The sequence below is a fragment of the Syngnathus acus genome, chromosome 12, assembly GCF_901709675.1.
Source record: "Syngnathus acus chromosome 12, fSynAcu1.2, whole genome shotgun sequence".
NCBI lineage: Eukaryota > Metazoa > Chordata > Actinopteri > Syngnathiformes > Syngnathidae > Syngnathus > Syngnathus acus.
In genome coordinates this window covers 9,540,334-9,558,126 of record NC_051097.1, presented here as the reverse complement: position 1 = coordinate 9,558,126, position 17,793 = coordinate 9,540,334, and the positions used below count along the sequence as shown (strand labels likewise).

Genomic DNA, 17,793 nt, shown 5'->3' with positions numbered 1-17,793 from the left:
GTCTTCTTTTACAGTCCCTCTATGAGTTGATTGATGGATATGTCACAGCAATGTGGTCAAGGACTTTTGAATCAGTGGGAAACCAAATGAAAATGATATCTGCAGTTAATTTAAATTTGATCCACGGGTGTTAATGTCTCAAACAGGAGGCTCAGCAGTCACTTTGAGGTGACGAGCTTCACACTCTCCATCGGTGGCAGACTTTGGCACTGCGCGAGTGCTTTCTTCATTAACACTCGAAAAGTCTATTTAAATTTGTAACATTCATTTTGTTGCACTTGTACTTGACTATGCAAATTACATTCGCTTAATTGTGTCTCCTCTCAGTTCAGCACAGACAGCGCCATTCTTAAAGGAATTAAAATCACGATTAATTTCCAGTCTTCATTTTTAACATGTTTTTAGTCATCGAGCTGTCTCTTAAATAGAATCCACAATGTTTTTGTAGTTCCAGAAGTGTTGAGTGGAGAGACACTTCCAAAGATTTAACTTCACCGCGCTATGCTGTCTGATTAGAATTTGTGACATTTGCACTTTCAAAACATGTTCAAACAAACAGGCCTCTTTACACTGGCGCATGAATAGAACAGGTGCAAAGACGTGACTCGATTGCTCGTTTCTGCACAAACAATAAAAAGAATCATGAAGTTATGATGGAGTAGACTGACGCTAATGATGGCAATAGGGAGACAGCATCATACAAATCAATCCTCTTTGTAAAATACGCCCCAAACAACCTAGTTGAACAATTTTACATCGCAAAGATCATGTGTGCGAGGGAAACCCGCACAAAACAGCACAGACACAAACACACAAGTCACATTCTTATCTTGCCAAGACAAACATCTCTATGTTTTTCCACAATAAGCATTGCTCATTTGGACACGGGAGCCATATTTGCAGGGGCTCCTTTCATCTGCCCGCCGCAACATGCGTGCGTCCGTGGGTATGACTGCGGGTATGTGCGGGCCGGAGCGTTTGTTTGTGTGATTATCCGGGAGTCCGTGTTTATTTATCCTGCACCCAAGTGAAGTTTTGACTTGTCTCGCCTTCGATCTTTTCTTTCACGTGATGCATTCCAATTCCAATCTGTTTGGGGTGCCAAAAAAAAAACCTTAACTAATTTAAAATGAGTTAAGTGAGACTCCGAAATTCATCCTTTCGTAAATACACACCGTATTTTCCGCACTATAAGGCGCACCGGATTATAAGGCGCACCTTCAATGAATGGCCCATTTTAAAACTTTGTCCATATATAAGGCGCACCGGATTATAAGGCGCACCTTCAATGAATGGCCAATTTTAAATCTTTGTCCATATATTTGGACACACTTGCTGTAGTGGCTCAATATTGGTCCATATATAAGGCGCACCTGATTATAAGGCGCACTGTCGGCTTTTGAGAAAATTGGAGGTTTTTAGGTGCGCCTCATAGTGCGGAAAATACGGTAATTTGAAATGTCCTTTTTTTAAATAAAAAAATAAAATTGCTATTTTTTTCAATGAGGATACTAATCAGTAGCTGCAAACGTCTGGTTTTTAATACAATTAATTCATAAAGGTCCATTTCCAGCAATCATCCCTCCAGTGTTCTAATGGTCCATTGTGTTTGCTAATTGTGTTCAAAGGCTAATAGATGATGAGAAAACCCTTGAAAACCCTTGAACACCCTTGTGCAATTATATTAATTCAAATGGAAAACACTAAATTGTCTGGGTGACCTCAAACTTTTGAACGGTAGGGTAATTATACCGCAGATTTCTTTGTAGACTCTCGAGTTCTTTGTCGCTCTCTTTCTGCCATTACATCTTTCACTTCCTGTCCGTCCCCATGCTGTTCCTTGAGTGCTGCCATCCTTTGGGAACATCCCATTTAGCCACAGTCCAGACTCACAGCTGCCTGGTCCCCGGAGAGTTCACCAACAAGCCGGTGTAATTGAGACTTCTCCGAGTGGAGAGAATTGCTGAAGCTTTCTAGGCTGTTACAGAAAAAAAAATATCCTTCATTTAACAGAGACACGCTTTGAGTAGGCGTGTGGTAATTGGAATGTTTTTGGTTGGACTTTCAAGTACCTTCAAGGAAGATGCTGAACCCAAAATCCTACAAATGATGTATCGCTAATAGGGAATCATGCGGAACTAGAAATGGGCAGAGTAAAAAAAAGAAAAGAAAATATTGCATCTAAAGGTTTTTAGAAGTGGTTTATAATCGGAAAAATACGGCGAGCTTTCCGGTTTGAGGGAACGAAACATTAAATAGAACGAATGTGACGGGTTGAGTAAGAGTGGCAGTCACATTTGGAACTTCAATATCCTTTATTTTCTTTCCTTTTCTCGTTTGTTATGTTTTTCTTTTCTCCCCCCTACACACCCAGAAATATATTTGTCTGTCTCAGCCGGTCTGACCGTGCCTGACTTGATTGACGTCAATAAAGAAAAACCCAGCTCTCTGTTGGACTCTGGGCCGGAGGGAATACTTTGTGGTCAGTTGTTTTTTTTTTTGCCCCGTATCATTTTTTTTCTTTTGACCGCTTTCTCTCGCATTTGAGACATTTTCGAGACGGCTTACTTTTTAACATTGCCACATTCTTTGCTAAATCCACCAAAATCCTGCTTTATGCCTGCATTAATTTCTGCTTGTCTTCCCCCACCTGAGCTCGACTCTTATTTATTCAGTCATTCCCTGCAGTTGAACCTTCATCTCTACCTCGCGACATTCAGCCAAATTATTATTAACTGGAAAGTGTGTACGGTTTGTACAAATGAAAGATGAATGAACAAGACACGTGCGGGCTAAAAGACTGGAAATAGAGAAGGTCAACAAATAAGATACGGAGATGAAAGTCTTTTCTAGTCTCCTGCAATAACGCATGGACAAGAGATACATTCAATCTATATGAGCGGATGGCTCCAGAAGTACTTTGCTGTCTTTCATGATTTAATGCTATACCATCTATTTTTGAAACAGCAGCATTGAGAGAAGGGGAAAAACAATCTGTCATGCCAGACAACTCCTGATAGCCAACTCATATAAAAAAGGCTGAAGCAGAGAATAACCTTTTTTTTGTTTGTTTTTCAAATGTTGATGCTTCCCTCATGGCTTCCCATTGACTTTTTAAACCGGACCCATTTTCTCATTTGTTAGAGTTGTCCGCTACAATAAAATGATGTGTCAGCTTCATTTCCCCTGCATGTGAAGCAAAAAAAGAAAAAAAAAATGGAGGTCAACAAAATCAGGTGAGAAATGTGTAGTGCAACAAAAAATAGTTAAAATAATTCAGCTTAAAATAATAAATTATATTATTAATTAATATTAATAAAATATATAAATAATAATATAACATAATATACATAATAATAATAATACAAAACCTCATCTCAAATTAAATTGCGTCACAAGATAAGACTCATAAGGTGGCAAGAGTCGAATTAATTTCCAAGGTCCACGTACATCCTTCGGGCGGGTATTTTCTCTTTATTGTGATTGAAAGAATCGTGGGCGAAGCATGGGGAGTAATTAAAATGTAAGAGGAGTGCTTCTTGCAAGTAGCCTTGCATGTGGGGCTCGACACTTCCTGGTTTGAACAACAAGTCCCCGATGAGACAGAACTTTACGCGTTCAACCCTCCCTATAGCGATCTGTCGACAAAGATACAAGACAAATCCATTACCCGGCGATGTAGCACAGATCCCCTGGGTGGCCAAGTGTGTGTGTGCGTCTTGCAAAACACAAATACAATCTACCCAGGGAAGGAACATTGAAATCATTTGGCATGTGTCTTGGTTGAAAATTGCCCGTACGTTCATTTAACAAGGAGGCTCTAATATTGGAAGTAACCAAAAACTGCTTTCCTAACATAAGTATCGGCGGATGATGTGCTGCTAAGGTGACTTTGCCTTAAATTAGTGCAATATAACTGGCAGGTTAACTGACTTCCTCACCGCATGAGCAGCTGACCCGTAAGTTGCTGCTGGTTCACCGCTCAGATGTCCTCCAGGCCAACTATCAGACTATCCAGCAAAAGCTTTGCTGACCGAACGGCGCTGCTCGGGGGGAGATTGTGTGTCCCGCCGACTTGACTGCATGACAGGTCACCGGGGTGAGTGGCTGGATATACGACCCACCGCGGTTGATATTGTGTTAGCTGTGAGGCTGAATAACTGGGTGGGTGCAGCCAAGTGGCGGTGCTATAAATTACGGCGCTGACGTCTGTTGAGGACAGCAATAGATAGAAGAATGAGAGAAATGGCAGGACGGTAATAACTTCCCCCGTTATGACAGCGGGGTATGGTTTATTTCATCAACCAACTGTATTGTTTTATGACCTCTTGCTTATTAAAACGTAATAGACATTTATTGCCGGGACACTTTATATGAATTGCCACTCTATCGCTCTACCGTGCTTGGGCCAAATGGCTGAGTCAGCAATTAATACGGCTAAATATTTGACCTGGAAATACGCACATCCTATTTGAATGGTTATTGAAAATTATTGGATTTAAAAATCAAATCAATGTCGAGGAGAACAAAAATTCTTTTTGATTTTAGTACATATACCAGGAAGAATTTTTATATGCTTTTTGGTTTGCTGGCAAAAAGTTTGCGGCAAACAGTTCCGAAAGAAGATTGCTTAAAAATAACAAACAGATGGTTCTTTGTTATCCTCTTGATAACACTGCGTGTTAAACATAACAATCCCCCCGGTGTGAGTAATAAACACTACAAAAAATGCCACTACCGTCGCGACGCTAATCACGACAAGTGTAGCCTGTCGAGGTGTCCCGATCGCTGTAGCTTTTGTAGATGGCATTTTACAAAAAAACACACAAATGGAATGCTAGCATGACAACAAAAAAGAAAAATGATCAGGACAACTGCACTGACAATAAGAAAAGAGCAATTACGGAGAACTTGCAACTCTATGAATATCGAAACAATGCAAATGCTACACACACACACACACACACTTGAACTTGAGACCACCACAAGTGTCATTATGATGCACCAAATTATGAGTGGTGCAAAGACACTCCACTCTAACTTACTACTGCCTCATTCATCCTCGGGACATGATGTACCATCACATAAAATGCTCATCGGTTTAGTATTATTACAGCATTGCGTAATTCATCATTGCCAGTAAGATTAACCCGACTGTCACACTTCCATTCAGGCTCATTCATCACAAATTTGCATGGAAATTTTACATTTGCTACCCTTGCAAATACCTGGACAATATTCATTGTGTGTGCTTTACGATGTCATATAACCTACCTTTAATTTCATCACGCCATCTATTTGTATCGCCTTTATGCAAACTATCTTTTTGACCTTGTCCTGAGGTTACTGCTTTATTGGAAACGTCAAAAACAGAAAGAGCGCAATATGCTCATGTGTATATATTCATTCCGCGCCAGGGAAATGATGAATTAAGATGCCTCAAAGGCTGTCATTTTTTGGCAGTGCTATGAAATGGCGTGCTAAGATTGATGCTAAACAGATATCAGCGCGTACCCGCTAGTAAGGTAGCACCTGCATAATAATCACAGTGTTCATCGGGGACTTTGTTGAAATTTGTTTTAAAATTCAACCAACTGCTGGTATTGTCTCAATAAAGTTCATTTCAGGTACAAGAGTTACATTGAAAATGATCTCAAGTACATTTTCTTCATTTCATTGCGCAATATGGATACTTCAATTTCATCTTTTGTTTACCCTCTGCAGAAGCAATAACCAAAGTGCCCTACCGGGATGATTAAGTAGTCATGACTGTTTGGCAGGCAATATTCGGCGGACAATTGTCTGGGTACTTACTGCCGATGCGGAGGTTGATGGTGTCGCGTCTCTCTCCATTGGGGTTCTGAAAGCAGCTGTAGAGTCCGTTGTGGCCCAGGTCCACTTGGGTCAGTATCAGTCTGGGGCCTTCCAGACGGTGCTGGGCCTTCACGTCCGTCCCGTTCACCTTCCATGACACCGATGCGTCGTTGTCAAGGGATCCGCATTGCATGGTGACGTCGCTGCCCATTCGCTCATACTGGTTCCTGGCGACTTGAGACACAAACAAGCAAATGTGAATTTTCCGTGATGAATTGCAATTAACTGACCGTTACGACATTGTCAGCATGAGTAATGACAAATCATTTCAAATACAAATCAGTTTTGCGCTAATTGCCGTATTTCTAATTTGTGACTTATTTGTCCGTGTATTATCGTCAAGCATCCCTCAATGGGTTTAAGTGATTGTCGTACGGAACACGGTCTCCAGGATTAAGGGATACGTGTGAGCCTAATGGGAGTTTTGGTTACGACGGTGCACTTTAGAGGCCCCTCTTTGTTGATAAGTCCCGCGGGAGCCGTCGGGACCACACACACAAGTCAGGACGTGGGATTAACATTTGAATACTCGGGATCAACAGCTCAACAAAACGCAACAATGAAATATTGATCCCCGTCTTTTCAAAAGTTCTTGTCGAGACAGAAAAGAGAAGACAACTTGAGGTTTTTCAGAGCCCCCCCTTCTCCCCGTGTCCTTTGACATGCCTCTTAACATGGCGGATACAGATGTCAGCCACTGTTTCATGTATATTTCATGTCCCATAACACACGTATTGATATTTCATGTGAAAAATCCCTGTCCCCATTAACATTAACGAGACAAGATTTGTTATCTCTTTCCCGTTTTCCGCTTCCTGTCAGAGCCCCTTGACCTCCCCATCACTTGATTCCTGCCCTCGGAGTCACTTTTTTTTCCCCCCATTATCAGCCTTTCTCCACCCTGCCCATCACAGCTGTCTTCCCAATTTGTCAGAGTCACAGTAAAAGTGCGCGTATAAATATGAGTGGCAAGGCTTGCCAATTTGGTTTGATCTCCTGCTCTTCTGTCCAAGAGAGAAAATGTGGTTTTATTTCCATAAAAAAAACCTTATTTGCATCTTCGTAAGAGCAGCCTGACTTTGATGTTGAAATTTGATGCAGACGCTGGTTAGTGTCGAAAAACAGGCCAAAAAAAAAATCTTTAATACAGCACTGTCACTTTGATACAGCTAGACGGACGGACCTTATAAATACTGCCATCTTTTCTAACTTCTGCATTTAATAGACTACAGATATAGAACTGTGTTTGAAATTACATCCTGATATCATTAAGACATCTCACCTCCGAGATTCAGACAGGTGTGCCGTGCCATCATTCGCCGTTATCTCGGCTTCTTGTCTTTGTTTCTCGCCTGTGTAAGTTATTCTCACCGCCTTTGGGTTGCCTGCCTTTGTGTTATCATGTTTTCACTCTGTCTTTCTCTTACCTCACCTTCACTCTACCTTCTCTCACCTTGAAAGAGCTCAGTCCTCTCTGTATTCTCCTGAAACGTCTGCATTCGTCACCTCTATCAAAAATCGTCTATCAAGAATAATACAAAACTCTGACTAACCGATGCACTGATGAATAAACTCGCTCACGCATTTGCCCTCATGCCTCATCACCATACGGGCAAGTAGGCCTAATAACCATAATGGCATTCAGCTCAAGTGCTATTGATCTTTTTGTAATAGACGGGGCATTGTTAGTGGCATAAGAACAATGTTATGAGCTATCAAATGCGAATGAAAATCATTAATGTCCTTCACGAAGTCTTCGAGACGGAAACCTTAGTCTAACGCAGATTCTCTTTGAGGAATGTTAGCCACACAAAACTGTATTATGTATTAGTTTATATCTATCAATAGTAGAATGGCATAGCTTGAGCTAGCTGGCGTATTCCGATAAGAATTATGATCGTCACGACACAATGCCGTGAAGTGTCATTGCATTTTTTTATTCTATAATAAATAAAGTTTTTTTGTAAGCACACAGTTTTTGTTTGTTCTTGTTCCTCACCGCGAATTCGAATCTATAAATTTAGAGTTAGCCTCCCGTCGCTAGCTTCCGATTAATATCAGACTTGTCTACTAGCTTCGACTGCTTGAACACAACTTTCCTAGAATGAATTGACGGAATGATGTCACATCTCCAGTTGTCAAACTTACATTGCAACTATCTGCAAAATATTTTCATCTGTTTTTAATCTGTTGGAGCAATGTACCATATCCTGAACAATCAGTGCGTAGCCCGCCCCTGTACACAGACTTACGCTGGGCAACAATACCGAGCCCCAAGTGTCTAGTAATATTTGATAGCTTTCACAAATGCCAAATACGGTATATTATGTATGAATTCTACAAGTTCACCCTGGGGTGTTAGCGGGCACTTAATTTTTTTTCAGCCACACGCTGTTCATTGTAGTTTATATGCAGGACCACTCATGTATTTTCAGAGTGCGGCATTACCATGTTGTAAGGTCAACGGTGCTCAGACTTGCCGCACATTACAAGCACGTCTACCCAGAGGTTACTTAAAGAACACACAAGCACAGACACAAACAGAGAATCGTTTGTTGCTTATTCATTCAACATACACTGAGCGATTGATTTGTATCTGAGCTTTGCACGTAACAACTGCAATGCAAAAATATTTTCATTATGGAGAACCAACTGTGTCCCAAAAAAATTTCAAAGCCGCACATGTGCCAGTGTGTGACTCGCTCCATCATTCCGCATCTGTGACTTCACTTGTTTGTGCACGCATGCTTGTTATCAGTGAGTCTCTATAAGAATGCATTGCTAAGTTACGGCGTGAAATTAAATGGCGGTTCGACATTCTGATTTACCATCTAAAGAGTTATATGCCCCGTTGTGTTGTGTTAATGTATGTGTGTGTACAGTATGCGAATGTGTGTAGAGTTACTTGTAGATTCATTGGCATTCATGTATCAGACGGCGCAGGAGCGTGTCGCGTTCCAATCCGAGCCGTAACTCATGGGAACAGTTATCGGTGAGTCACATTTGTATGCCTAAGGGGAGTCTCGCCTTTTGAAAGTTCAACGGTAAAATATTGGATCAGCTGACATACTGAAATGCAGCCTGCCGGAATGATCAATTTTTGTTTGGAGGATGACATTTTTCACTCAGTCGTTGCACAGAAACACAAGAGTTGATTTTTTATACTGTTCATTATGGTCTGCCTGATTTTATTTTTCTAGAAGTAGACAGTTTCCTGCTGCCCAAAAAAATAAAGATCAAATTTGCCATACAACTTAATAAATTGGCTTTGTGCGTTATTAATAAATAAAGCACATTTTATTTCAGCGATTAAACACCATCGTTTTTATTGAACGCTACTTTTGGATGACCGAAAAATATTTCTACAGATAATATAAGGCAGCACATTTTGTATTTGTGATTACATTTGAGAGAATGTGTATGCGCCCCCCCGAAGCAATTTAGCTGCAGAGCATGCAAGAAGAGTAGCAGATGTATCAGGGTAGCGGGGAAAACAATTAACAGATGTTTCCAATTATATAAGTTGATTAGAAAATTCAGGCATGCGATATCTTGGGAAAAAAAGATGCACAATTTCTATATTTATAATCTCGCATACATAAATCGAGGCACGGCTTGCTTAGTTCACCTGTACTTAATTCAAAAATTTGATTAAAAAAAAAATCCTTTATATGCAGAGCCACGCCTTCGTTCATCAGAATGCAAGTCGCGCCCAAAAAAAAAAAAGTTGTAACTTGTACATCATACTGCCACAAACATTTTTTCTTGCCTCGGTCAGCATGTGGAGCACATTGCACTTTTACAAAAGTACAACACAGCAAAATGCTAAATCTTTCCTGATGATTTGCAAGATGGCCGTCCGATTAACTGCCGGGTGACATAATAAGTAGCGGTGCTAAATTGCTGATGGCGGTTCGGAGACGCGCATATATTAAATCGGCGGTACAGCTGTGGAATAGATACTCGCCGATATATCCACGGGCAAGACAGGCGTCAAAATAGAAAAACACACGGATGGGATTATGCATGAGAATACGAATGTCCACACCCACAACCTTGTTCCCTCCCATATTACGCCGAGAATTTTTTGGAATTAAGTTATCACATTATCCTCCTGTCTCTTTTTCTCCTCGGAGAGATTAAGAGTCACTCTCGCTCGGCATTTGCCGCTCCTTTCATGTGAGCGCTGAGGCAGCTGCAGCTGTGAAAGTGTTTGTATGCGTGCATGAGTCAGGGCATCAGTGCTCATATAAATCCACTTCCTGTTTCCTGCCATCTTATCTTGGGCCTCAGTGCACAGTCAGGTGTGTGTGTGTGCATGTTTGAATCAGTCATTATATGACGCCGCTCATCTCCGAGCCTTGCAAGCAACAACCGGAGTTGACAAGATTCACAAGCAACAAAGTTAATTGAGCCTTGACTTTTTAGAGGCGCCCTGGGAGGAACACGGAGGCAAGGAAAAGAATGGAGAGAGTGTTAGACGGATTGCAAAGATGAAGTCGTCGTTGCGGAAAGAGGAGGGGCAGCACAGGAGGGAGGATGTTGTGAGTGAGCAGTTAATATTTTACAAGCCGGGATTAGAGAGGTCATGAAACGAGGAGCGGAGGAAGAATTCTTGAGAATTAGCTCGGAAGTATGCAGAACCACAAGAGAGAGTCGGACAGCTGGCGTGCACTGCTATGGTCAGGAACGTGTCGTTTTTACAAGCGGGATGGTAAAACAGCAAGAGGTGGAAAACTAGACATCAGAGACGTGCTGAATCTGAGTCTTTATGTAAAGACTTCAAATTTGCAGTGATTAAGTGAAATTTAAAAAAAAAACATGGATCACAACACGTCATTCATTCAAACTCATTCACTCCCAGACGTCAAAGATGAATTTAAATCGAGTTGGCAGCGAATGAGTTAAAGTAAAAGTCCAATCACATCGTTTAAGACGCATCACTGAAATGTCTAATATTGAAAAAATTCATCATGTGTTTCCAGCTAACATGGTTAAACGGAGTAATCAGAAAATCTGAAACTTTAATGAAATATGCATGAGAACTCTTCCACTCAAGCATTTGTATTCTTAATACGTCTTGCTGCTTTTAACTGAATCAATATGGACGTGTAGCCTTCAATTTAGTGGTAGGAATTTGATGTTTAAAAAATAAAAAGTGTGTGAAATTCACACTCACTCAGCACAAATATTCTTCCGGAAACACAGCTCAATAGTCGTGTTTTTGCTAGCCCGAGTCGTACCTTTGCTTTTCCTATTCATTCATCATTTAGGACCACGCTTTTCCATTCCCTCTGATATGTTCTCAACTCGGATATGAGCTTTAGTGCGGTGATCCATCACCTACATCTTGTTTTTATTTATTTTCAATTTTTTTTCTATTTTGGTCAGATCAGCATTCTGTTAAGCAGACGGGAGTTGTGCAGTTACCAAGCGCAGTCTTAAGACAGCTTTACTATTTTTATTGCTCTCTCTTAAATGCTACAGGATACATTGACATGCAAATATCATCTTTATAATTAGTTGATTTGGACTGCATATGCATGATAATTCCCACATAAGCCTGAAGAAACCTCCCTCGCAGTCCTCATCTGATTGGTTAATAACGTGGTTAACATCACCCGAAGTCTTCCCGAGCAGAAGAACGAAGGTCAGTGCTAATACCAGCTAGCTCATTTATTACATAGATTGAGGGGAGGGAGGGGGGTGGTGGTGGTGGTGGGTAGACATAGAAGGATCAGCGATAGAAGATATTTTCTATCTTCTGATTGAAAAAGGGAAGATTATACGGAAGCTTAGGAGCGGCGTAAACGTTGCAGAGAGCAGCCGCGAAGGAAGTGAACAAGGGGATAAGGAATAACAGTGTGCGATAAGGAACCAAACTGCAGCTGGGAGAGGAGGAATTTCAAAAGCCAAAGCAATCAGCGGCTTAATTAACCGACGGCGATATATGAAGGTGTCGCCGGGTTTAGAGATAACATCAGAAAATTTCAATGGCGTCATTGTGAGAATATGCTATGACCTTGACATAACAATTTTAATTGTCGGGTGGGTGGAATACCTGAGAGGAGGGGTGTCAAGCTCATTTTCGTCACGGGTTAGTATCGTACAATTTGCAATTTCAGTCATGACATCAATTTGATGCACAATTTGTCTTCGCGGGCCACGGAAAATGATGTGGCGGGCCGTATCTGGCCCCCGGGCCTTGAGTTTCTTTAGTGATCCAAAACCAAAGTGTGTGTTTTGCATGACGGTACTACAGAAACGATGTGTCCCACACAAATCACACACAACTTCGAGCATCATTCCCACTCTTGTTTGAGTCAGTGATCAAAGGGGGCCACCATTCCAAATGGGACTTGAGGCTATTTCCCAGTCGCCGCTGAGCCTTAGTGAAATTCAAGAAAGAGTCCTTTTTTTTCCTTCCCCTCTACTCCCTACTCTTGTCTCCGTACTGTGTTTGCAGCGTGACAGTTTCCCAAACAGTCGGCAAAGGTATCAAGGGACCTTCACATGAGTAGCTGAAGAGCTGCAATCAATCATGTGTGACTATTGAAATGTAACGCAGCGGCAATATACACACACACACACACCTGTGCCCGGAACACGTGGAGTACACCATTTTCCCGCTGCAAAATGTGGCAGCTGTGTGACACAAGCATCAATCAACTCGGAGGTAAGTACTTTTTTTTTTTTCAATCTACAGATAAAATATGATTACCATTCCGATCCTTAAGGTGTCTATTTTACATTCTGGCATATACAAATGCTGTGTTTTCTTTATTATGTTTTAAGCAAAATATTTTCTCATACAGCGGGCATTTCTTGAGCTTCAATTTTTTTTTCCTGCAGTAATGAAACTTTTTTTTTTCCGTCACACTACGTTCTAAAGCAAACGATTCAGATCTAAACATCACCAATACCGTATTTTCCGCACTATAAGCCGCTACTTTTTCCATAAATTTTGAACACTGCGGCTTATAGTTCAGTGTGGCTTATATATGAATTTTCCATGATTTTTATGATATTGTAAGAGGATTTGTTTTGATAATACAGGTTATAGAAATGAGCACTTTTAATTTAAAACACCTGCGGCTTATAGTCCGGTGCGCCTTATACAGGATATTTCACACATTTTAGCTGTCACGACTTATAGTCCAGAAATTACGGTACCCTGTACAAACGCATGTACAGGTAATCAAATGTGTGTTTCGGTGTGTGTTTCCGTGCATGCTAACACGACTTTACCCACATGTGTAGACAGAACCGTCTCCCTGTATAGCTTGTTGACATTCCTGTAGCTTGACTTCTCAAACATCTCTCATTCAAAACAGACCTCTTCTCTCTTCCACCAGCTAGGTTCTTTGAGAAAACATCAGAAAGGCATGAGCGTGCACGTTCAGCTTGTCCTCCCGTCAGCACACTTCTGCCCATCTAGTGTTTTCATGAGGAGTCTGAATAGAACATGGACTGTAATGTACTCGTGCCGTATATTGATAATGAGGCGGGTTGCTTGGCGTTCTCCCCGCGGTTCCCGCATAGCAAAGTGCCGTCGCGGCCCGCTGCCTCTGATGACAGCCTACGAGACACAATCGTATGACTTGCGTGGAAATTGCGCTGTGAGTTTAGTTCAATGTAAAGATATAATTGCTTTAAAAGGTTGACCTAGCCAAAAAGTCTTTCAACCTGCCTCATCAGGCTGCTTTGTATTAAGGAACAAATTGTTCTAGTATCCAATTTAAACTTACAGAGCAGTGATGTAATGACGAAACTTGATGTATCTTAATAAGCGTGTTCCACGATCCTTATGTTTTGGTAATAATCTCCTCACAGGTCTTTTGAAAGGTCGCTGCCTCTTATTCCTCTTAATATTCAAATGAAATGTTTTTCACGACTAAAAATGCATTTGCAACATACCTAGTAGATTATTTAAAAATATCCCGATTGTGTTTCTGCGAATGACTTCTAAACTTAAAAAAAAAATAAAAATAAAAAAAATAGATGCAGATAAAAAATAATGCACGCGAAATTGCTGCTGGAAGAAACCGACCTTAAGATATAATATTGAGTGAGAACATACAGGTGACCTTTCCGAATATGCATACTGCACATTTTCCTTTAACAGTTTTCAGTTGCTCAGATGCCTGGGCATGTTCATTCATATATTCATAAGCCTTTGCAAACTGTATCTCATTGCTGATGGCATGAATATGTGTTTACTCTGTTAATGACACGTACATTCATATTCCCTGTGCCTGCTGAAGGATGCAATCGTCAATATTTTCTTTATACACATGTTTTACTTGCCTGTTGTGATGTGTGTTGTTTTTTCTGCACACGGTTTCCAGGGGGATTTAATGTGATGTATTTATATTGCATTGGTATTTTTTTTTACTCTTATCAACTAAAAAGGGGAAATATGGTTAAAAAAAACAATATTTACATACATTTTATCATACTATAGGTCAGACCATTCCACTGGCGGAGCTGGAGGGGGGGCTGCGGAGGGCACTGCCACCCATGAAATATGCATGGAGCCCCCCCAGGTGCCAGTTTTCTTACAATTTCTTTTTTATTTATTTGGGGGGGATTCAATCTAGCCCGAGTGGACTTGATGACCTCACAAAAATGCTTTTGACATGAAGGGGAGAGTGAAACAAAGCAGTTGGCGCAGCATTTCAACACCCATAATTTATAAATCCTCGGATAATGTCAGGCTTGGTTTGGAAAACCTCAAACACTCTGACACTAGAATAAATAAGTGCATCCTAAAATGTCACTTTAAGAAAAAGTGGAGGTCTAAAGAACAATGCCGAATGTGAATCAGGGTACTTTTGTTTTATGTGGTGATGTCATGAGTAGAAAAAAAATATCTTGTGTGGTCTAAAATGGAACACACATTAAAACCAAAATCCCTTATCGTGGTTTATTTTGCATTAAGAGTCGAACATCTTTAGATGTGGTGTGCCCCAAAAACTCTTTTAAGTTTGGAAAACAAATTCCAATCCTTTTACGCAACTTTCAAATTTGGGGCTCTAGTTTAATGTTTCATAACCGGGGGGGTTCGACATATATTAGTCTGTAATTGAAAATTGCTATTTGGGGTTCTAAAAGTCTTCATGCACGCAAGAGACAATTGAATTTTGTAAGTTGAAACAAAATGGAACATCTTTCATGCACGCACACTTTGTTCTTTATCAGAAGCAAACTTAGCCTACCAGTGACACATTTTCTGATGATATAAATGGGAATTTTGATATTTCTTCTACCACTCCAAAAAAAAAAAAAAAACAGATGGTCTTTCATTCCACACAAACAGTCAGTCACGCAGTGCAGAAGATGGAAAACAAATGCGTCGTCCTGTGCAAACAAAAAGCTTTTTTTTTCCCGGGAGGGGGGATTTCACATCTCTTTACAATGAAAATAAATTTCAGAAATTGAATTAAATGGAACCGAAACACACAATCACGACTGCCTGTGTGTGTTTCACCAATGGTCCAGCACCGAGCCGAAGCTCAAAGCCGATACTAATTCCCTCATGGATAACCAAAGCTGCAGACTTGTTCTGTAGCAGACAAAGCTACAACAATGAAACACGTGTGGAGGATTTTCTCCCAAACCCAAAAATAAAAATGGCTTTCTAATTTGATACAAGTAGGCAGCTAAAATTCACGCTTGCTCTATTATGGAGTGCTAAGATATTCATCATAATACCTGGGAATTGTTTTGCTGTTTCTTTTTATTAGACGGGTTTGACACCCAAATCCATCCACGGCTACGCTTTTGCCCACGCATTAGTTTGGGATTAGATTCAACCTTTCAGATGAAACCAACTTAATAGAACGAGGGGCCCTCTTACACAAACACATGCACCCTTGCGAGATTACAGAAATACATTGCAGCATGTATGACTGATAGGACAACCCAACTTCAATTCATCACCGTGTGTGTGTTGGTGTACACGCACACGGGACGGTATGAGATAGTTAATGTTACCACTCCGAGATGACCGTGTGTGACGAATATGCTTTTTTATCAATGTGACACGGCATACATGATTCCCACAGGAGAGCAGAAGCAGTGCTTCGGGAATTAAGTGCCATGAAGTTCAGCACAATCTAATAATAACCTTTGTGATGCATTGCTTGGATATGTTTTTTGCTCGGGATGCTGAGATGGAGAAAATGAAGCTTCAATTTTGCTTCATTGAACCACTTGTTGAATATTTTGACACTGTTGGTTTAAGGAATGGAAAGGCAGAACAGAGAGCGCCATCTAGAGGTGTAAATAATGCAACTGGTTCAGAAGCAAATTTGAAGCTTCCTTTTCTCATCACTAATTGAGTCGGATGGAAAAAAATGTGTGACGTTCTTATGAAAGTCAAAGCTGAAGTTTATTGGAGTTCTTATGTCGCGGATCTGTGTCATCAGGTTCCCGAACATCGGGGGGGAATGCACAAAGGCGACTGTCCCCAGGCGACACAATATGAGATTTGGATGAGTGAATAGTTCTCGGTTGTATCCATCTTTGAAAGGAAATTGGACTTCAATGAAAAGGGGCTGTCCTTGTCCAATGTCACGAGAAAGAACTACATGGCATTGGAAGACAATAACGAAAAACGCAAACAAGTACACACTATTCCCTCTGCTTTGTTAGTTTTGTTGTGCAAGGACAAGCAACGTGTTCATAAATGTTTTTTTCTTCCTCTCTCTCTCCCGGTGTTAGTCCAAAGCTTTCCAAATCTTCTCATAACAGTTTTCTAAAGAAAGCCAGCATGGAATAGGTCGGCATCAGCCGAGTGAAAACGACAAGTTTTATTACTTAGATGCACAATCAAGCGTCATTTGCTTTTAGAATACCCGATGTTGTCGGACGTTATCGTTTTTGCCCGATCCTTTGCTTTGATTGTTCTGTTTTCACTCAGCTCTCTCTTGCACGGTTGCACTGAGCAACATTTGTCTCCTTTCCCCGCGTATTCGAGTCAAACGGAATGACTTCACTGGAGGGGAATGACAATAAAGTTGAGCTGAATTAAATTAAACTGAAGTTCAATGTGATAAATGACAATCCTCTGCCCCTGATCACTCCCTCCCTCCCTCCTTCCCCCGTACAGCGTGCCACAATCTTTTTCAAATAGATCAAATTAAACGCATATATTTAGAAGCGCTGCGCCATTGAAGGGTCCGAGACCCCTTTTACGGCTCCGCTGATTCAATTGTGATGACTTGGAACAAAGTTTTACTTCAAAAAACTTTACTGACTGACTTTGTTTACTGGCTACACTTTGGGAAACACTCATCACTTGGAACAAGAGTAAATCAGTGACGGTCCTTGCTATTCGGTATATTTGTAGCTAAATGCTAATATGGGGATAAGCAATAAATTAAGACGAACTCTACAAACATTACAGACTCTCTGCAAATACATATTTAATAAACTGCTGCATTTTTTATGACCCCCAAATTACCTAATTACTTCTGGGATTGGGCCTTGAACTATTAATCGAAAAACAACTATTAATCAAAAAACGATTAATCGAAAAACAGTTTGCCTTGGTCAACCAAATTCATTCATTTTCCCGTTTTTTGATTTCAGTTTTGCACAGATAAGCCCGAATTAGATTAGCAGAAGTTGACGCTACTCTCCCTGCCGGGCCGGCATCGGACCGCCTGCTATCCATCAGGCCGAGAAGTCGGTCAATCAATTGTTTCAGCTCATTCTTGAAATTAATCCAAGCTCCATGCCAACGAGGCATTATCCTGAGTGCTACTCAGGATAATGAGTGTGATCAAGCTTCCCCGCTGGCACATACATGGCCTGCATATATGAGAATACACACACACGTGCAAGTCCTTGCGCTTATTTACTTACTCACAACAGCTGTCTGTTTTCTCTGATTGCACGTCAGACGGCGGTTCG

At 40.9% G+C, this 17,793-nt stretch overlaps 1 protein-coding gene across 2 annotated transcripts in view; it reads right to left on the bottom strand.

Annotated features, from left to right (window-relative positions):
• Nucleotides 1-17,793, bottom strand: part of cntfr (ciliary neurotrophic factor receptor) — a 101,575-nt gene that overhangs the window by 43,864 nt on the left and 39,918 nt on the right. For both annotated transcript variants that reach the window (XM_037264985.1, XM_037264987.1), the window contains exon 4: nucleotides 5,815-6,048. In XM_037264985.1, the coding sequence (XP_037120880.1) occupies nucleotides 5,815-6,048 (234 nt within the window). The remainder of the gene's footprint in view (nucleotides 1-5,814; nucleotides 6,049-17,793) is intronic.